Below are 22,375 nucleotides of genomic sequence, written 5' to 3' on the forward strand. Positions count from 1 at the left end.
GAACAAAAGCATGAAAAATACAAGTTTTCCTGTACATCATCTAACAAACAGAGAATTCAGCAGAGCTTATTAGAAAATACAATTTTATGCTTTGACTTTTTTAATACATAGTACTTTTTTTTGCTCCACCAGGAGAACTGTCATTAAAACAAAGCTATAGAAACATATTTTACTTTTTCATTTGTGGCAGGTTCCTATCTGTGCAGTACTTACAGAAATCGTGAAAGGAGTGAGTTTCTTCTTATTAATAGCCCTTTCATCAATTGTATCTGGTTGGGAAAAGTTTATCATTTTGCTAACAAAGAAAAGTCAGAGATTATTCAAACTTTAATTTCTCATAAAATATATTATTTGATTATAAACACCTAACACTTTGAACTAGCTGTAAATATTTCTGACAAGATTAAAAAAAAACCACCTCATCCTCTACATCTCCTCTCCCTGTTAAATAATTGCACATGTATCCAGAAACCTCCAGATAATACATAATTACAAGAAACTTGAGCAATTGGGTTTCATACTTAAGTAACAGAGCATGTCTGTGCTGTCAAGAAGAGTACTTGGGAAGATTAAAACTGTAATCTAAAGACGGTTAAATAGTTTCAAGTGAAAATCTTTGTACCATAACCAATATATTTCTGCCCTGCATTTCTGGAGTATCTTGCACCTATAAGGATCTCAAAGACTAATTCACATCAACACTAATAAGCTAATCCCTTGTTACCATGGTGTATGAATAAGTACTATTGGTCTACTTTAACTAACTAGAAAATTACAACAGACTGAAGTTAAGTGATCTACTATATGCTCTTTGTTTTGCCATGGATTTAAATCAAATTTCTGTTCCTCCTATCCTATGACTTAGTAACTACATTTAGTAAATCCTGAAAATATTTGAAATAGCAAAGATTTCTAATTACTTCAGTAATGACTATATGAACTGTGTAATTATCTTCTTAATAAACAGCCTCCACACACCTGACATGTATAATTATGGATCCAAGAGGGAAACCCACTTCTACGATATATGCACTGAGTCACATAAAAAAAATTGCTAAAAATAACATTTCTGTGGACAAACAGATTTTCCCCATGGTACACATTGGTTGAAATATTTAAGAGGGGAGTCCTGACACTAAAGCCTATCAGATGTTTTCCCATTCATGTCACTGTGATCAACATTTAACCTTTGAGATTAATTTCTTTTCTTTCTCACAGCCCTGGACTCACCAAAGAAGGATACCATCTGCAAGGGATTTAAAAAGACTGGCATCTGATGGGTTCATAGGTAGGAGGTGCTTACAGTCTGGGTCATCTTGTAGAGCTTTATTTATCCAATTAACAAAAGCAACTTTTTCTTCCTCTGAAAAGAAAAACAGCATTAAAATAATATATTATCATTTCCACGAAGACATACTACTAAACACTAGACCTGGGTCAAAGAGGTTAATCTGCAACAAAACCCCTTAGTTTCACAAGGGCCAGTTACAAAAAGAAGCAGCCCAGTAGGAAAGCACGCAAAAAGTGGCAAGTACAGATTGATCTTTCCCCTACTGCACCCTCTAAACATCTGGTGATTTTCTGAAGGACAACATAATCGTAGTGACATAATGGGTCATGATGGCTGACTTGGAATTCAGTTGCTCAGCAATTACAATGGAAAGAGGGAAATTTCTGATCTGAAATGTGCAACTTCTTAATCTATGCACCATTGGTTTAAAATACAGCATTTCATTCTGCTTTCCACTAGGACTTCAGGGACTGGCAGCATTTTTGAGACTATTGCCTGAATTACTGTGCTGTATTTAGCTTTGAGAAACTTAAAAAATTTAGTACTTCCGTTTTAAATTCTCCTTCATATTTAGTGCAGAATTTATTACTGTGTATCTACAAATGCTTATTGGGACAAGTCAATGAAGTAGCAGTATCCAAATTCCCAGACAGTACTGGGAATTCACGTCACTTACCTCAAGAAGCATACAAGACAGGTATCTACACCTGACTCTTTACACTTCTTTCATTGTCAGTGGGAAGAAACATGACATTCTAGTGCGTGCTTAATCTCAAACTAGATGGCTGATGAGGCCAGTTCAGAGGAATTACACTCCAGTGGAGTCAGTTTCTCTCCACCAAAAATGAAAGGGAGTCTAAACAATTAGCTCTGATGGTGTCCCCCCTTCAGGCATCCTTTGAGATGGAACATATCCCCTGTTTTGGAGATATACCAACTGCAGCTGCTGCTATAAAGATAGTACACAGAGAGAGGGTATCACCACCTTTAGCTAACTGGAGTGAAACTTCTGCATATTTAGAATCTTAACGTGCTTCTGGAACCACAGCAAATCCCAGACTCGAGTCAATCAAAAAGTTGCAATATTGCTTATTGCAATACGATCCTAGGTGGTTAACATTCTGACCAGGAGCTGCAATGCAGTTAGGCACAATTACCAACTTAAACGACATGAAGCAGAAAGAAACAGACATCAAATATTAAAAGCAACCTCTCAAGTATGAGATAGGCTATGCAAAAACCATATGAGAGTGAACAATGCTGTAACGGCACAGAGACAGCTGAGGAGGCCTTTCCATCCAGAAAGGATATGCGATGTGTTTTTTGTTTGGTTGGTTGGTGTTTTGGGGTTTTTTTTCCATTTTAGTTAACACTGTGGGAATGAAAATGGTGATTCACTTTTATCTGAATATAAGAATAAGAGAAAATTAGCATGTAATGAAACCAAAATTACTAGAAGTATGCTAAATACCATGCTGTCAGCCCTTGTTTTCATTTTTTTTGCTCTTGCAAAGATGTCTAACTTACCTCTGAGTGCAGCATGAAACTAGCAACAACTAACAGCCCACATTTCAATGAACTACCACCAACACTTATCTTATACAACTCCACATGCTTTCTCTGTGTTAATTTGCTTTCAATAGCAACATTTTCCAGTTGTTTTTACTTCATCTGTAGTTCAAATTTAAAGAGCCTTCCTCCATGGAAAATTTGCTCGTGTTTTATTCTTACCTGAATAAGAGTGCTGTGTCCCCTCACTAGATATTGCTGATGTACCTCCAATTGCTGTAATACCTTGCTTTTTGTTTATTGTTTTTCGGAAAGATTTGCTAACTTCTTTACTTTTCAATTCCTGAATTATCTGGAATTAAAAAAAATAAAAACAGACAGCACTTTGTGATTTATCATACCTTCAAATATCTAAGTGTTAACTCACGTAAGTACTCCAGAGTCAGTAATTAACCTGACCGCCTTTCTCTGGTATTTCCACTGACTTCTGTTCTAAACAAAAAAAAAAAAAGTTTACTCTATGGGTAAAACTAATTTAAACCCCTTAATGACACTTGCATACTTGATATCTAATATATTATTTTTCAGTGAGTACCTCAAGTGCTACCTTTATTAAGCCATGCTATCTAAGAAAAGTAGATATCCAACAACCCATACAAATTTTCCACAGATATTTTGGTAAACTGAAGAATACAACAAAAGACATTACACATTTGCAATGACTACAGCATGTTTCTTCCACTTCATCACATGCTTTAGAGTAAAAAGTTATTACATGACAGTTACACATACGCTTAAGCAAGCTGATAGCATTTTTCACCTGCCTGCAATGTAAACCACATTGGATATACTGAAATGTCCTAAATTTGCTCAAATACTGTAGATGTCTCAAAACTGACAACAAAGTATAAATAACGGATACAGATCAATACCTGAATGCAAATATTTCCATCTCACCTATGAACCACTGCAAATTACAATCATGGAAAGAAAGATCAGTAACTACTCCAACAAGGAACATGCTGTCATTAGCAGCAGTACTCTAAATTCAAAGCAAAAAATAATCATCTCCAAACACACACACAAACTGGCAGCCTGAAAAGTTTTTGCTTCTCTTAAATAAAGCACACTGACCAATAATCCACATTTAAAAGGTCTAAATCTTTCAAATTTATTCACTAAAAATGAAAAACTGTACCTCACTCCCAGTAAAAAAAATAGCCTTTACTATAGAGATTAAGCATAGTAATGCAAGCATTGGTTTATCACTAAGAGAATTCAGAGGCTGGTATCTAATTATTGACTCTTTTGTCAGGGCAAGGGCTGACCCAACAGTTCCTAAAATATGTAGTGCATCCCCTCATCTTTGAGGAAATAGAAAGTAGGACTGATTGAAACTACTTTGCTCTCACAAATCTGCTAAATTAAATAAGTGAAATATAAAGACCGGAAAATAATCATAAAGGATATTGTAAATTGTCACAGAAAACTTTCCCCTTCTCAAAATATTAGTTATTTCTATCTAAATAGTAATTAGTTGTACCACTTAATTCAGTTTTCTGTCCTAGTTCTCAACAGATATCAGACAGTAGAGAAACATCCAAGGGGAATGTCTTACTGAGACAAATTCTTCAAAGTTGATTCTCCCGTCCTTGTTGCTATCTGTCACTGCAATGATTTTTTCTACAATCTCCCGGACTTTGTAACCAGGCAGGGGCAGACTTGCTTCTTTAAACAGGTCTTGAAGCTCATAATCACTGACATAGCCGCTGTTGTCTATATCTGTAAAATGAAAGCACAAGTTGTTTTTATATTTATGTAAAGAACCAAGTACAGTACCTGCTGAGAATAAACTCTGAGAAATACAGTTCTAGGAGATGAGTGTTTGTTCTTCTGACATAGATAAGCAAGCATGAAGGAACAGTTGCAAATTAGAGGCACAACTGGGTAGGAGTTGTGCCATCTTGTTATGTATTTTCTCAGGAATTATTTTATAATCCCACAGCACAGCTATAACAAGATGGCAAATATGTAAATAGTAAAGTTTGAGCTTTTTTTAAAGACTCAACAGACTTCTATATAAATCTTCGAGTAAAAGGGAGATCAATTATTATATTCTTATTGTCAATATTGTAACATCTGCAATCAGTAAACTCTGATCCAAGTTCTTATTAGAAGAGCACACTTACACAGGAAAAACTACTTACACAAGAACTCTACCTGACTCTGCCTTTTGTTTCTTATATTAGTATCTGATAGACATTTTCTGTTCTTCGAAAGTTTTGATGTGGTTAGGCTTACCTGTGAAGAATAAATCTGGGATGATCTGTATCTGTTTATTAAAGGTGACCTTCCTTAATCTATTAATCAGCTCCATTGGGAGCACTCTGCACTGCCACCTTCACCTACACTTGGCTACCAAGACCACATGTACAGCAAAGTATGAGAATGCTTTTTCCAACATGAGATATGGTATAATTCCACAACTGTGGAAAGAAATGAATGGCTATGTCACATAAAAATAGATTAAGACAAATTCAGTATAGTTTGCACTACTCATGATGAATAATGCAGCAGCACAGAAGAAATCATATAAACCCCCTTCATACTTCCACCTTAGGCCAATCTGTGTGCAGAAAGCCATCTTGAATTCTTGTCTTAATATAACAAAGCACAATTTCACAAACCTAATATGTTGTTGTCCAATGTAATGCATAAATGAATCAAACACATTAACTGTTCCATTTTTTTATGTCTATTTCCTTATATAAGTATAAACATATCTATCCAAGCAGAATTTAAGAATGTCCATTAAAATAGCCTTACCTGTAGCTGTAGTGCAATGTCTATGCAATGGAGAGATGCACTTTTAAAAGAAGAAAAACTATAGTCCATATACACTACAGGTGAAGCTCAATCAAATACAATAAATCGTATCCAGCATAACTAGTGCTGAATATAATGCTGATCATTTTATATATTTAATGCTAATGTTTTCCATGTCTGACAACAATTTCAGTCTCTGTCACGATCCTATTAAAGCTCTTGAAAAATATGAATTAATAGTATTTTCCCAGTTCTACAAATGATACATCTAAGACAAGTGACTTAAGAGAACGTCACAAATAACACAAGTCAGAAAAAAAAGTGAGATGACGTGGCCACTTTTCTGACTTTTCAAGGTGCTGCCGCTTTTGATTTTTTGGTTTACTAGTTAAAAGGCTTCTCCTCATATTGTCTCTAGTATCAGAGCTCAGCCAATAATACTAGAGTGGACGAATACACAATCAAATCAGAGAAGGGCAAACAGAGAAACATGCTTTCATCTCTCGCCATAATTGATTGCTATACAGTAATTTCCCTGTAATCCATACTACACTATGTAGCTTCCGTACAGTTTCATAAGAAGGCCACAGTTCACCGCTGATGAAAGGTTAAAAACACCTGTTCAAAAAGATATTTTTGTGTGTGTTTTCAATGCTACCAACAATCCACAAATCACTACAGACAAACTTAATGCCTGCATACGTATTAATCCATCCACTGTCTGGCTTGCAGACATGTAACAACACACATAATAGCAAGGATGGTCTAAAAAGCAGAGGACATGCTCAGGAGCTCACTCAGATTACCAGCTATTTTATTTCTCTAGGTTCATCTTTCACTGAGGGTAAGTTTCCATGATGACAAGCAGAGAGTCAAATACGTGCCTTTTCTCTCAGTTTACCAATATGGCTGTAAGCAATTTATCCATAGAGACATCGGAAATGTAAAAATGAGAAAAGAAAAAAGCTAAATGATGCTTAATTTTTGTATGTTACAGAAAGTATAATACAGTAAGAAAGAAAATGCTTTTCAGTGAGTAGAAGCAGCACAAGCAATTCTTGGAGCAGAAATGTGAAAACACACAGGAAGGAAAGGGAGAAAAAGAAGGAATGCAGATGGTGAATACCACACAAATAAAAAAGCTGTTGGACAACACCAGGGAGTACCTACCTATCTTAACACCTCCCAGTAGATTGATATGTGTAAGCAATGCTCTTTTCTTTTGCCTGTCTTTCCAGCTCCTGCAGGTTATAGACTTCTTGAGCTACAAACTGTGTCAAGATGGTTGTTTAATAGCAACTAATGAATTACCTTCTATGGATGTATCTTATTCTTTTAGCATTTCTACTCTTTTTTGGTCTCAACAACATCCTGAGTTAATGGATTCATGGTTTTATTATTGTCAGGAAGAAAAGTTACTACATTTATTTTAAGCTGACTCTCTACTGGGCATCACCTGATATGTGTATTGACAGAAACTGAGTAATTCCTTCTTCACCTTTTCCATACTACACATGGTCTTACAGATCTCTAACACACTGCTTCCCAATAGTCTCTACCAAGCTGGAGACTCCTAACACTTAAGACTTCTTGCCTAAAACGACCCTGTTCCCCCATTACGAATGATTACAAATATCTTTTTTTGCTTTGGTGAGCTGCAGAGTCACACATCACCCCCTCAGAACTGCAGCAAACAAGAAATAAAGCAGATGTGAACTTCAGCAGCAGACATTCACAACGGTACTGCAATCTGGAAATAAGAGTTAGTTGCCATATAATTTCTTACTCATTCTGTCTCCTGTTAATCTGCAAACATTCTGTCAAGCATACAAAATTGTAGTTATTTATTAACATCTGCTAGCTACAAAAATAAGATCAAAAAATCTCCAAGTTTAGCTTACTTAAAACGTAAAATCTGATCCAATAAACAAAAAGAGAAGTTACTAGCTCACCAAAGCATGCAAGTAAAGCAAAACCAAAGTGTCAGTAACCTAACATGAAAATATTTAAAGATTGATGTTTAATCAAACTTTTTTTTTCAGATTTAAGAAGTTCAAAAAGTGAATTTTGAGACCTATCATGCTGCATATCCATTGACACAAATAACGCAACTGCCTAGCAAGAAAATGTAGCATTGCTGAAGCTGACAGAAGCGAATAAACACACACAGATTCAGTGAAAATAAGGAGGTTTATGTAAACATTATTTTCTTAGATATTACTGGCTACATAGAAGGAAAACATGGCCCTGTCAAAACAAAGTGATCCATAAAGATTTCTTCCACAAATCCTACACATTTTCACAATGTTAATGTCATCCTTATTATTTTCTTATTTAAAACATACCTATTTTACTGAATGCTTCTCTTAGTTCTTCAAGCTCTTCACGAGAGATAGTAGTTATGTTGTTTTCCATCTCTGGACAGCAACAAGTGTTGTCCTCAGTTGCTTATGCCTAATGATAAGAAAAAGGAAATTTATAAGGCTTTAACTCCAAGTACATACTAATATAAATTACTGATTTTTTCAATACAAGGTACCAGACCTGAATGACATTTCCAGGCCTGGCACACTTAAAACATTACAAACAACACTTTAAAGTTCAAACACTCAGCAATTCTTTTCACTGTAATAGTGACTGAGAATTCACAATAGCAGCACCTGTTTGCATACAAATGATGTTTTCACTTGCATAGAATAAGCACTGACCAACAATCTACCTTCATTGCTTGAGTGGATTTCCAACATTAAAATAATTGCCTTACATTTCAACAAACAATTTTTAGAAAAATTAATTTAAGTGCAATGCAGTATCATTGCCAATTAGTGCTTAGTGCTAGGAGCACTGAGCACTCCAACACTTGCACGGTAGTAAAACCTCAGTGGGACACTTCCAAGTACCTGCTTACAGGTGAACGCCCGTGAGCCTTTCCACAGCCGCTGCAGAAGTTACCACCTCCTGACCTTTACTCCACCCTTCTGACAAGCCTGTTGTCTCATACCACTGTCAAAGAGCCAAATGAAGGCTTTTACTAAGCACAAAGATTGGACTCTACCCAACTCCACAAAAAAGCAACACAAAAGGCACCTTCACAGGGGTCAGTAAACGCCCATGACAGAACCTTGCCCATTTCCTCTTATCGAAGCTTTACTACAACAGGATGATTCAGATCCTTGTTAATAAGCACAAGTTTGTCACCAAGTCACGCACAATTGTCTCAATGCACAAGCATATGTTTGCATTTGCCATTTTCTGCCGTGCACATGCCACTGGCGCACACACAGCAAGCCTACGGCAGCACCCAACCGCGTGTGTGAAGCTCTGAGCAGCACTTGGCTGTGGAGAGCACAATGTGCTACGGGTGGTGCTGTGCCTACCATAAAGGAAGAGTTTTGTCTTTGCTTTTACTTTAAAAGCCAAAAGTGGCAAAAATACCTTACATAGGTATTTGCATCAAAGTTGTCCTATACTTGTGTATGTTTTAGTGTTTTGTTTCAGAGCAAGGAAAATATTCCTGTAATGGCCAGGTTATTTGCTCATAATAATTATATTCAGATCTGCTATATGCAGCTGCTTCTCCCCCCAAAATCATGCATATCAACAGAACTGGACTACTGCCCACTGGACTAGACACTGGAAGGGGAAACCTGACCTCAACAATTGGTTTTACCCTGGACCTGCTGGATGTCCTTGGACAAGACTGTACTTTTGTTTCCTACCTTTGTATGTCCTGACTAATTGGCTTACAAACCTTCCCGGTGCAGGGACTACCCCATAACTAGATGGTTGCACAATCCCTGAACAACAGGATCCCTCTAAGATCTGCTGTGGACTGTAATAATGGAATCAGAATGTGGTTCAGAATAAAGGAGAGTAAACATTATAAATCTGAATTTTTCTTAGAAAATAACTTCTTCCCCATTCTAGCCATGTCAGTCTTGTTTCAATCCTTGACAATCCAACAATGAGAAAAAATACAAGTGAAGCAATCGCACAGGTCATCAGCACATGAGAGAAGAGGCAGCAGGGCACTACAGCAGCTGCGGTTTGCTGGGGGATCGTGCCAAGATGTCAAAGAGATTTCCTGGAGGTTTACTAAGGAGTGCCAGAGGAGTGCATACAATACAGCTGATGTGAGTTATACCTACTCTACTGTGAAAACAGTTTTAATACAAAATAAATTAGCTGTGGTCAGCCACAAACCGGTGTAACATTGCCTCACTACATCAGTCACTGAAGTGTCTCCTGATTTCAGAATTATAAGCGGTGACATCACTGCTGTCACACTTCTGACTTGATGATGTCAAAACCCAGCATGTTCTGCAACAGGGTAGAAGGTTTGTTTATCACAAATTGGCTCTCCCTGCCTACCTATGAAAAGAGATCAAACAACGAGTACAACACAACCTGTTTGTTTGCATGCCCTTCACACAGGGTCAGCCTTCCTCTCTCGGGTAGCTACCTCCAGTTACACAGTACATGTGGATGTATCCAATGCCTAAGGCTGTCAATAGTCTCACGTCCTCATATTTACACAGCATCTTTTAGGAGAAAAAGGAGACACGATGCATCTCATCAAAAAACCCCAAAACAAAGAAAAAACCTATCTAGATTAACAATTGACTTGCAAATATTAAATTGTTAAGAAACACAGTTACTCAATGTATTTGGATACTATGTTGGAAAGCATATTGCTGGACGGAGATTCAGGTAGCCAGAGATCAGAACTTGACCAGGATATGGGACTGATGGTTTTACCCAAACCTCCCAATCTAAAGCTCTGTACTACGGCAAAAACCTCATATTATTTTGTCTTTTGTCAAATCCAGAATTACATACTTCTCATAATTTATTTTCACATTCTATATAAATAAGAGTTATTAAATGAAATAATCATCTTTTTTTATATCTCTCTTAACTGTAACCATGCATGTTTAGATTGCTAGGCAGTTTTCAACAGGATGGTTTTGATTCCCTCAACAGCATTTTCATAAATGCAAAGTCATTTTTTACCTTTGATTTTTGCTGCTGGTAAGGGAACTCTGTATAGGAGCGAACAAACCATCCTATGCTATGAAGTACTCACTAAGAATTCTTTATCTATTTGTAATGAAAAAATAGTCTGCAGGAAATGCTGGAAAGGTCTCTAGAGCTAAAAAAGAAATGCTGAATGAGGTATCCCACATGTAGCTAAACCTGTATGCATAATGACACGAGCAATGCCCATGAGCTACCAATGCATAGCCCCCAACTTTTTCAAAATAATGTTTTTAAATAAACAAAGCAGCTGTTTGGTTCAAAATACTGTAAAATACCATTATTTTGTTTTAAAGAACATTTTGTACCCTTTTTATTTTTCTCTTGGTTGGGTTTTTTTTTCTTTGTTTTTTTTGTTTTGTTTTGAATCTTTGGGGTTTATGTCTGGAAGTTTGTGCTTATCTGAAACCACCCAAGTTAGATATTTCCTTCAAAAAGAAAATTACTTTGAAGTTAAGATTCTCATGTGACAGACTTCAACTGGAGGTCAGGGTTTTAAGGAAAACGAATAACATGAGATGTGGTGAAACCTTCCAATATAGCAACTGTATTGCCAGACCATTCAAGAAAATACACGAAAATTTATCAGAAGAATATGTGACTACTGTCTCAAAATACAAAAGTAAAAATATTTATTTGGGCCTTACCTGCAGCATAAGCATTTACTAATCTACACTCACACTGCTCTGCAAGAGAGAGAAAAAAACATCATGTGCACTGTGTAACTGATTCTCATCTCAGCTAATGTTTCTGCTTCTTTTAAGGCAGCAGTTTACTTTTCTTCCCTGCTGCTATATAAAGTTTCCATAATAATTCAGTTTTCTTCCGTGATGGTATAAAAAAAGAGTTCTTAAACAACAGCAGTTTATTTTAATGAGATCTGGTCTTCTTTACTGAGGTTAGTATTTTCTGTGTCTTCACTTGGGGGTCACACAGGATATGGCCTTGAGTGTGGGTGGCAAGTTAAGTCTTTTTCCTTCATGTCACTTGATCTTATTTAAGTACTAAAATCCTACTCATCCATTTTGCTAAGCTTGCTAGCAGCATGTACCAGTCTTCATACTCAAAAGAAAAAAATAAACCAAAAAACACTTAAAACATATATTCAGAAAAAAATGACCTTCCACACAGATGTTTCTGGAAGTGCAAGTAACTTGACTGGAAACCTGATGTGGCAATTAAAAGTAAAGAAATAATGAACTGTGGAAAAACTGGGGGAAAAAAATTAAACATTTAAATCCAAATTCCTAAGGAAATTTAAAGGACTCTGAAGCTGCAATAAAACACAAGACAGTCCTCTAAAATACAGAATCAGCATGTCAAAGCATAAGTGAAATATTTAGCTACGCAGGTGCAAAAGACAACACCACTTCTGTCATGCTGTTAATGTTGTTAACTATTTACCACTACCATGAGTCAGATTTTATCAAAAACAACTTCTGCAAAGCTGCAGTGCAATTCGTTTCACTCCTCCCCTTTTATCATTCATAACTTAGATTTTCCTTCATCTTCTGTATTAGAAAATAGCAATCTTCAATTTCCAAAGATGTTATTTCAGTAACACAGTAGAAACATCTGTTCTTCAATGTAGCAGATAGATAAAGTGAATACCTCTGCTCTAAAGAGACAGTCTTAAATACCCTCTTATACAATTACAGGGTAAATTAGATGGTCAGTTAAACGGCAGAAGTGCTTCAATCGTGGTTCTGGCATTCAGGAGAGATCTAGCTGGAGAAATCAGAGACAACACCCAAGCTAGTCAGATATTTCAGACAAATTCAATACAGAGACAAGGACCTTCTATCTAAGCTAATAAATACCTTGCACACACAGGTTTATCACCACCCAAGATGACTCAGTCCACAGGCAATTCTGCCAAGATTTAACATGAAGCCTCCAAAGGTTACGTCGATTGGAACTACAACTGCCTGCTGAAAGACATACTCGATTACAGAGAACACATTTCTCTGTACTCTGGTAGTGTTCACATGACACATTTTCTGTAGCCTATGCTTGCATTAAACCATCTCCTGCTGCCCCAGGACAGGGTAGGTACAAACACTGTTTTCATGCTGAGAAAGTGCCCTTGATCATCTTTTAAGTCCTCACCAATATGCTTAATGTGAACTGACAATATTAATCTATCCCTAGCCTGCCTTCTACGCCTGGAAGGCTTTTTGTATCTCAAGACAACCCATTGAGGTCTCCTGGAAATATTCCACATCCAACGTTAATCCAGATACCAATGACTGTTCATACCATCGTGGTATTTCTTTGTGTGCAGAGGAGTATCTGTGGCTGAGCAACCATGAAGGACGAAGAGAGCAGCCAAACAGCAGTTCCTGCTGCTTTTTTGACTTGTTATCAAAGTTGTCAGAAAAAAGAGAGCAGTTAATTGGCACTCAGACCCAATACTTTCCTCCATCCCTGCAGGCAATTGGCAATTTTTTTTTCAGACCCTCATTTCAAATTCTATTTGCCTTGTTTCCACGTGCAGCTGCTTCTGCAACAACAATGGACATTACAAATGCTGACTCAAGAGATTATTTGCTTTTGTTGCTGTTCTCTTTGTCTGGTATTAGGGACACACCTCCTCTGTCCCTGGTGCAAATATCACTCTATTGCTGCATCATCCTTACATCTGTTTGTTCTAAAGACTAAGCTAGCACAATTTGCAAATAGCAGTTGTGCAGAAAAATGACTGCTTTTATGTCAATAATCAGATGGTTATTATTATGCACTATCTAGAATTATAAAAGACTAAAATTCTGCATTTCTTACCGGGCTTTGAATCAAACTGCTATAGATTTTCATGCACCCCCCCTTGCCCACCAACCCCATAGTTTAACCTGTAGCATTCCTGTGCTAGTTTATGGGGGAACCTTTAAGCCAAGGTGGTGGGAACAGGGTAGCATTCACACACTGTTAGTCTCTTTTGAGCTCTCACCACATTAAACTAGGAGTTCTATCCTGTCTCAATAAGAAAAGAATGCATTATAAGGTATAAAGCATACAAAAGGAACTTTAAAACAAGGATATCCATCAGATGTTCCCTTTAGTCGGTAAGGTGGGAAGAGAAAAATGCTGCTGTATTTTAACTGAGGAAATGCTAATCAAACATCAGTGGAAAGACTTGCATATTATAAACATTAGAGCAATGCAACTAACTGCCACTGACATATATAATGTTACCCTTATAGCCCCCACACACAGAGTTTTTTGTTATCTTTACAAGAAGATAAAACTGCATGAGTTTTTGTTTGCTCTGTTTGTTTTTGGCTCCCCCCCCCCCCCAGTCTACACTAAAAGATCTTTTTTTCACTTATGCCACGATTATTTTTGACCCCCAGATACAAAGACCATTAGGGGCCAACTAAATCAATCCTTTAAACAAAGTGAAAGGACAGACTATTTTAGGTGTTTCACTAGTGGCCTGTAATAAAACAGCAGTGGAGATTAACTTTAACTTACTGTGATAAGTCTTTTAATCTTTGTGTCAAAACAAATAATCAATAGGGTTCAGTGACTTTATAATTTTTTTATTATTATAGTTTACACTGGTATAGGATATGGAAAGATAGCTTATCTTTCCCATATCAGTGAAAAAAGTTGGAGAAGACATTAATAGAACAGCATTACACTTCACATCATCGAAAGTGAAAGAAGTCTTGATTGCAGAACACAGTCCTCTAAACACAGAATGTAATACACCTGTAGAATGATGAGCACTGGCTCTTATAAAGAAAGAAGATACAAAGATAGATCCACTCCTACTGAAGCAAAGAGGTGGCCTGTAAACCTTTGAAGAGGAGAGGACTTAAGGGTCAAAGTAATTAGCTATATAAATACATATACCTGTATATATATATATAGGAAAAAAAAGATATTGAAGCTGGTGAAGCACATTGCTAATTTTTGAAAGAAGAGGCAGGGTACAGTTATGGTATCAGGTGCAGTTATTAAGAGTAGTATGAAGTGGAAAGCTCTTTAAATATCATAGTTAGCCTGAAGCTGCACTATCTAAAAGAGTCGGAGGGTATGCTTCTCAGCCTGGGCTGGATACATTTGTGACCATCAAAAACATTTAATTAATAGAAGTTAGAGGCTAACAATTAAGAAATGTTATGCTTCAACATATAAACTGATAATCCATGGAATTTTCCTCAGTCTTCTATGTACAGCATTACACAGTGAACAAGGTACAATTTAAGAGGGAAAAACTGATATTTTTTTAACTTCTTCCAAAACTGTGGGCACTGATCTTTGCTAGAGCAAGAGTATCAAACGAGGCATTTTCTGTCCATAAAATATGTATTGTATGTACTAGAAGATTGACATTTGTGTCAATTATTCACTCTATACGAATTAATTCAACATAGTACAGTAACTCTGGTGAATAATAAAATCAACATTTTCCACTATGCCTCTAAGATAAACATGGGTGACTCAAGAATAAACAGTAACACAATAAGCTGAGATTCCCAACTGTTAGACTGGTGATGGGCCTCATCTGACTTCACTTACTACGGTATAAGTACAGAATAATTTCATGAGGCTTAAATCAGGATGAAGAGCAATTCTCTTATAAAGCAGATACATGTTTACTTTAGAAAGATACCTCTTCATCCTCCAGCTTCCTTTGGCTGCCGAGTACACAGCACAGCCATGCAAATTCATCAACAGGATCAGTTTCATGTAGATTCCTTCCCATGCATCATTCAAGAGGATCTCAGACTGCCTGTGCTTTGTATTGTTGCATTCAGCACTCCTAATAAAACACATCAATGGAAACCTTCCCTATGCCAGAAGGATCACTTCTAGGATAATAATTTTGAAAAAAAAAATGCTATTGTGTACAGATGTCATAGAAGTACCTCTCCTGATACATCCTGCAAACCTAACCTGTTTACAGGGTAGCTACACCAACACTTTGGGCTGAATTTGTCCAAACTGATTACCTCAGACCACATGTAACCTGTTCTGGTTTGGTTAATTAGTTATTTTTCTAAGAGTTCTACAAGTTTCACCTGCCTTCAGCATAGGGCTGAGTGTGTTTCATCTCCTTTTCCGGAACACAGATGTGAAATCCATCTATCCCATATCCACAGGCAAAGCAATTCCTGCTCATCCAACATAAACCCCGATGTTGCCTGATCTATAAAACTCATAAAATTTCTGCTTCAATCTGGTGTGTCAAGATTTCTTCGAGGCTGTATTCTTCCATTTCATTTGCACTAAGCATGCTGCAGTCTAGGATAGCAGGTGGTATGCAGGAATTTGCCTCTGCAATTGCTCCCTGCAGCTGCCAAGAGAAGGCACAGCACCCTCCCCTGCAGTTCCAAAGACCAAAGGGGAAGCAGGAAAGTGACCTGTAGGCTTCCAAGCCCCACAACAGCTCACAGGTCACTGCTGCGCTGCTCCTCATCTTGTTTGCTTTAATACAACAAGCTGTGGTATTCATGAGCATGTCATCAAGAGCAAATCTGAAATAGTGACATTCTTTGTGCAACTGGGATGCTGTGGTGATACTAGCCAATGCCACTAGCCCTGCGGAGCTGTGTGCACCAGTTACTGCTTTCTAACTGTATTTTCTGATGTTGATAAATACAGCTATTCATAACGCACTAGTTCTGGTTTGATGACTCTTGCAAGTAACAGAACAGCAGGGAAGTTAAATCTGTGTATTTCTGCAATACAGTGTGTCCTGGGCTCCCCACCTGTTAGCAAACCATTTCCAGATGAAAAATATATGCACACAGCTGCTTCCATGCAACAACCAGCTTTTCTTTAGGACTTGAGACTACCAGCGAAATCAGTCTTGGAAATACAGAAACAAGATCTTTCTCACATATCTTTTGTAAGAGACAACACTTCTGTTTTTCAGAATACAAAATCAGATTGTCTGCAAAAACAATCTCAAGTAAAGTCATTCCAGTTTTAAGATAGGCTTTACATTTTACTTGATGAAAACTTCAAGATTAAGTATTCTAAACTATCTGCATATTTTAGGTAATTTAAATATAACATTAGCTTTCCAATAAATTAGGGAGTACAGAATCCAAGTACACAATATAAAATTCTAAATAGCTGTGCCATAAAAAGTGACAAAAATAATGCTTCCCTACAGACTCTCTAACATAGTTAAATTCAAAGAACTCTGATCCAAAGTAAAGGTCAGATACAGTGAATCTGCTCAAGAGGCACTTGCTCTCGATTTTTTTATGCACAACCTCTGCCCTGGTGCAAGTTCAATAACAGCACACACATGGTATCCAAGCTCTGTCATGAGAAGTGCAGACACATATGGAAAATGAAAGCACAGTAGGAATTTGAATTCACTCAAGCTATAAATCTTAATTACCTTTTACACTATCTCAACATCTTTCACGATCAATTTCAAAAATTTTAAATATTTGTGTTATTCCTCAACAACATAAATATTTCATCAGGAAATAGAACACAAAAGGCATAAGGACTTAATGTTTAACATAAACATACCAGTTATCCACTAATAAGAGACTGTTTCCACTAAAAAGTGTTTTCAGATCTCCTTGCAAATAAAAGCAGCTTCTATTCCATTTCGTTTCCATGAGCACAAACAAGAATAGAGTTGCTACAATCTGCAGTGAAAAGGGTGGTCCTATTATGCCCTTTAAAGAAGTCTGAGCCTGCTACTTGCAGGCAAACAACTTGGAGACAGAGCTCAAGGTACACAAGTTTAAATGCCTGGATGACTTCAGAAGCTACGAAGATGTGCCACCAACCTATAGCAATTCAGCTCTGAAACACCCGAGTTGGTCTAAAGGAGATTAGTTACTTTTGCATTCAGGTACAGAACACCTGCCAGAGGCTCACAATGCACCTTATCAGATGTTACCGCAGCAAAGGTACCAGAGTTAAGGACAAGTTTTTCAGTTGTATTGCAGCAACTTCAACTGGAGTCAGCTGAATTTGTGGATTTTCAGTATCTGTAGTAATCATGCCATAAATAAAATAGTGGAAAACTTTAGAAACAAGTAACTCAAGTACAATGAAACCGCAATGATATTCCTTCCAAGAGAGATAGAAGCAGCTCTTGTTTAGTGCTGCTACAGAAATGCAAGTGTTTGCATAAACAGAAAGGTTCCTTGAGGTCCAGATCCATAGTTCATTACACACATGGAAAGTCACAGACACACTCACTAACGTTTTGATTTTAAACTAAGAAACTCCTGCATCCAACAATAAAACCTGCATGCTGTTAATGGCACACGAGGACAGGAAGGAATAGGTTAAAACAGTGGCAGAAGTGGGGCTGGAAAATTCCCTCAGGAGATGGGAGCTCATGCAGAAGACCTTACCTCTGCTGAGCAAACCCTAGAACAAGTGTCTCCTCCAGCCTACTGGAAAAGTGCATTTGTAGAAACCTGTAGGACTGCAATAGAGGTGATCTTTGTGGGTGTGGTATTAACGTTCTGAATCTAAAACACATTTTAGTGTTGCTTTAGCTTCCACCATGTTGTCCAGAGTCTAGAGTAATTTTTACCTTCTACTGATACAGTTAAAACTGGTGCTGCTCACAACGGAAATTCACAAGTCCTGGTATAAAACTCATGAAACGTGCATCCCATTTCTGAGAGCTGGGTGGCTTACATGTGAGAGATCCATTTTCACCTCTGGGTTTCACATATATAACATAGTTACAATCAAGTCTGCTTCTGTTCACAATTAAAGTCACATGTATTTGCAAAGAAAAATTTTATTCATATTAAGCATTAACATGTTTTCCTTAGACAGCTCAAGAACACTACCAAGCCTGCCCACTATAATTCAAAATAATAATGGTAACAGAAGTGAAGCAACCCTGTCATCTCATCTTTTTATCCAAGAATCTGAAGTTGGGCTTTTCAATATAAATTAAGCATTTAAAGGCACTGTTTTGAAAGCAAAAATCATGCTTTTCCATTGCCATACACATGGCAATATCTGTATCCAAGTAATCCATGATTGCAGAGCTACATTGAAATTAATTAGCAAGGTATCAGCAGTTAGGATGGGGCTCAGGATGGATTAAGGTGACAATGGAAGAAACTACTTTACAAGTGTAAACACCATAAGGTTTACACTGATCCAGGAAGCATTTGACTGAGCCTTGAACAGAAACCAGATTTGCCTTTTTTTCAGCAAGTTCAATCAACTTAATATACTGTTCTATTTTATATGACCTTTTCTTATCTCCTCTCAACAGCATTATCATTTGCCCTCTGGATGGGTCATTTGATACTCTCCAAAAATCAGTTTATTATACTGAAACCCATGTTGCATGCTGACTAGTCATTTGGCTTCCCTGTACGCAAGTGTGCTAGACCCTCCCTCCTGCAGAACTTCTGCAAGCTCCCATCAAGCATCAGTTCTGTTCTTCCTGTCCTACAAGCCTCCCCTTGCCTCACCGACCTTGTCCCCATATCCACCATCTCTACCCACAGGAACGTCTTTGCTTGCCTATCCCTTCTGAATGCATCCACCCAGTGACCAGGCAAATGCACTGTCTCCGGACATGGATCATGCTTTCCCATTCGCACTGGAAGCTGCTGTCTCGGATGCTGCTACCCAAAGCAAGGACAAAATCCAGGCTGAACCAACACCACAGCCACTGCCGCACAGGGTGCCAAACCCAGAAACTGTAGCAAGATCAATGCTTAGTAAGGGCAAAGCATCATAGCAGTTTTACCATACAAATGCATGTTAGGTAGAGTCAACCATTAACATATAGAAAATTTGATGCGAAACTAGGAAACAATTTGTCATAAAACCCATTTGATTACCAGTCACTGCTCTGAAGAACAGAATTTTTTTTTTTTTAAGCCTAAACTTGGTTTCTCTGTGACATTTCATTAAAGCAAACCACTCTAAAAAATAAATGGAAAGGCTGCGCTAATAAAAGCAAGTTCATTCAGGCACTCCGTCCTCAAACTATTCTTCAGCGCCTAGGCTGACATTACATATCAAGTTTCCAACAGCAAAAGGGAGCAAGTTAAAAAACACACCAGCAAATGATACCTAATCTCTTTCTTTCTCTGTCTAGGTTTATGGACATACAGCTTTTGTTAGCATGCAACTACAATGACAAAAATGTATTTATTTCTATAGGAAATTCCCATATAAATATTCTCAGATATATATCTTAATTAGGAAACAAATACTGAAATTCTTCTTGAAACATTTGCATCAATAAGAATTTTGCCTGTGCACACAGCAAAACTCACGCTCAGAGCTCACAATGTGTCGACAGAACATTTCATTTCACAGAGGGGTTTTCTGGGTGTCAATAGTCACAATCCAAACTTTTCAAAACCAATCACAAGTCAGACCCTAACTAACTAAAAAGAAAAAAGAAATGCCAAAGGGTTTTAAAATTACTCATCTGGAATGACATCTGCCTTCTGTTTTCAGATACTTCATGTTATTCTCAGACTAACTTCTCAAGCTTTTCTCTGTAACTAGAAGGACTAGAAATTTGCTTCAAAATTAAATAAATCCTCACATAATTTCTCAGCTCCACAAACTGGCTTTTCAGAGCATCTTCAGCTTTCATGGAAAGCTCTGACAAATTACGAGAACTGAAGACATAGTGGAAGTCACTGACTCACCATATTCTGGTTGCCTCTAAATTACAATTTAAATAGTACATTTCTAAAAGTGATAGTGATATTAAATTCAAGTAATGGCAATGTTATCCCCATCTCAGTATAGTAAGGTAACAAAAGTAATGAGAAGCATTAAAATATAACAAACAGCACAGCTTTTCACTCTCTACCATCTTCAAGCACAGCAATTGTCATTACCAATTTCACAGCCAAAATTCTGCTGCTGCTATTAGCAAATTACAATTTCATGTTACGTTCCTCAGTTTTTCAGAGTTTGCAGGATTTTGCATTCCATCTATTACAATCAGAGTGTACCCACCTTCAGCTGTTTAATCTATTACAATATCACTACAGTGTTTGTCCCAAGCCTCTATTTCGTCCAGATGCGGTGTTGTTTGAGAGGTAGGACATACTGTACTCTGTGTTCTTTGCTAAGGAATTTATCTTTCTATGACACTCATAACTTCAGAAAAAATATATTTTTCTTAAGCCAAGTGGAATGTTACGAACCATTCTGCTCTTCTCCAAGCGTGAAAATAACATTTAGACCATAACCTAAAAGGAAAACTACAAACAAACCTATGAGTGAACAAACAGATTAAGAGGCAGAAGGGGAGAAAGATCTTAACACACTGCAACTGGAACACTGCCTTTATCTTTCGGGGTGCCCGCTCACTGGTAGTCTGAAGTAGGAAACCTCAGGTTGCTACAAGTACTAGAACTCCTGCAGAGCCACAGGCTAACTCTTACTAATGAACTTAGCTTTAAGGTCACCCCAGAAGTTAATCATGTGAAGATCATTAAGAGTAACAGGAGAAATGCACATTCATTCTCCTGCCCTCTGCAATTCAATTTACATCCACATATTCTTCATATTCTAGCTAATTGCAATTACTAAATAGTACCAAATAGATGTGTGTTGCCAGAGTGTTTTTCAGTTTTCATTAATTATCAGATGGCAGTACAGCCTTCTGTCACCTGCTAATTCCTTATTCAACTCTACATGGTTCAAAAGATTATTAGAAGATTAGATTGATCGGCTACTATACTACAAGCAAGCCAGGATTTTCTGTCATGGAAAATTCACAGGTTATTTTTGTTTTTCTTTTTTCATTGGTCAAGCTAGGGGAAAAAGGAGGATCTTCTACAATACATAGCAACAGCAACTGGCAGCATTTCAAAACCATCCAGTCTCTGCAGAGTCCACAGACGCATAAATGCTGCCCCTTTGCCAGCTCATAGCCTTAAGGAGCTATGTTTGCTACAGTGCTGAGGATAAAAGGAGCACATTAGTAAATCTGAGTAACTGAATAGAGTATTGTTTGTAGTTTCTAAACTAGAAGGCTATGTGGGGCACCCATGAAGTTCATTTGCTGGTACTGTAGTTCTTCATAATTAGGCCAGAAGAAAGCATCTACAGTTGTTGTTGCCAACTGTCATTTTTAATCATACTTTGAAGAGGAAAAAGAAAAGTTTCTGAGCAAATTTTTCATAACTAAATTATTCAAACCCTCAGCCCTAGCATTCACATGATCAGGAGATAGTTTTCCTTTAAGAATATAAAGTTTTATATTAGGTGAAAACTTTACCATCTTTCTCACAAACATCAGAAATCAAAACTTAAAAAAAAAAAACTTCACAGAAGTCTTGGTTTTAGACACTTTCCTTTTTTTTAACAGTTTGAGCTGGCAACATGAACAGACATCCCTAAGCACTTAAATCATGCATTGCAACAATGCAAAACAATGTATAAAGATGTGCATGATTTTACTAACTAGAAATTGTTTCCTTTTTTCAAGTATCATAAAAGCATCAATCTTACAAAATAGTGCTAGGATAGTAATAACCCTTACAAACTTAAAAATGATAACTTAAAGAAATTCCTTGTTGTTTTAAAATTAATGACCTAAAGATGCAAAAAGTGAGAAAGAGATGCTCATACAGTTATCTATAGTCTGCTAACAGTGCACAATACATACTACACAGAAAAATCCTGTAAACTGGCCATGCAGATTACCTTTGTAACGAGTCTTTTTGCTTAGTTAAACATGAACTCCCAGTATTCTTCAATTTAATACGTATTTAT

At 37.1% G+C, this 22,375-nt stretch overlaps 1 protein-coding gene across 1 annotated transcript in view; it reads right to left on the reverse strand.

Moving 5' to 3' along the window:
• Positions 1-8,072, reverse strand: part of PLS1 (plastin 1) — a 23,705-nt gene extending 15,633 nt beyond the window's left edge. The window contains exons 1-5 of the mRNA XM_010077012.1: positions 7,972-8,072; positions 4,419-4,582; positions 3,023-3,152; positions 1,231-1,363; positions 214-295 (exon numbers count right to left, since the gene is read on the reverse strand). Coding sequence (XP_010075314.1) covers positions 214-295; positions 1,231-1,363; positions 3,023-3,152; positions 4,419-4,582; positions 7,972-8,041 — 579 coding nt within the window. The 5' untranslated portion in view covers positions 8,042-8,072. The remainder of the gene's footprint in view (positions 1-213; positions 296-1,230; positions 1,364-3,022; positions 3,153-4,418; positions 4,583-7,971) is intronic.
• Between the last annotated feature and the right edge of the window lie 14,303 nt (positions 8,073-22,375).

Source organism: Pterocles gutturalis, unplaced genomic scaffold (genome assembly GCF_000699245.1).
Source record: "Pterocles gutturalis isolate BGI_N339 unplaced genomic scaffold, ASM69924v1 scaffold15028, whole genome shotgun sequence".
In the NCBI taxonomy this organism is placed as follows: Eukaryota; Metazoa; Chordata; class Aves; order Pterocliformes; family Pteroclidae; genus Pterocles; species Pterocles gutturalis.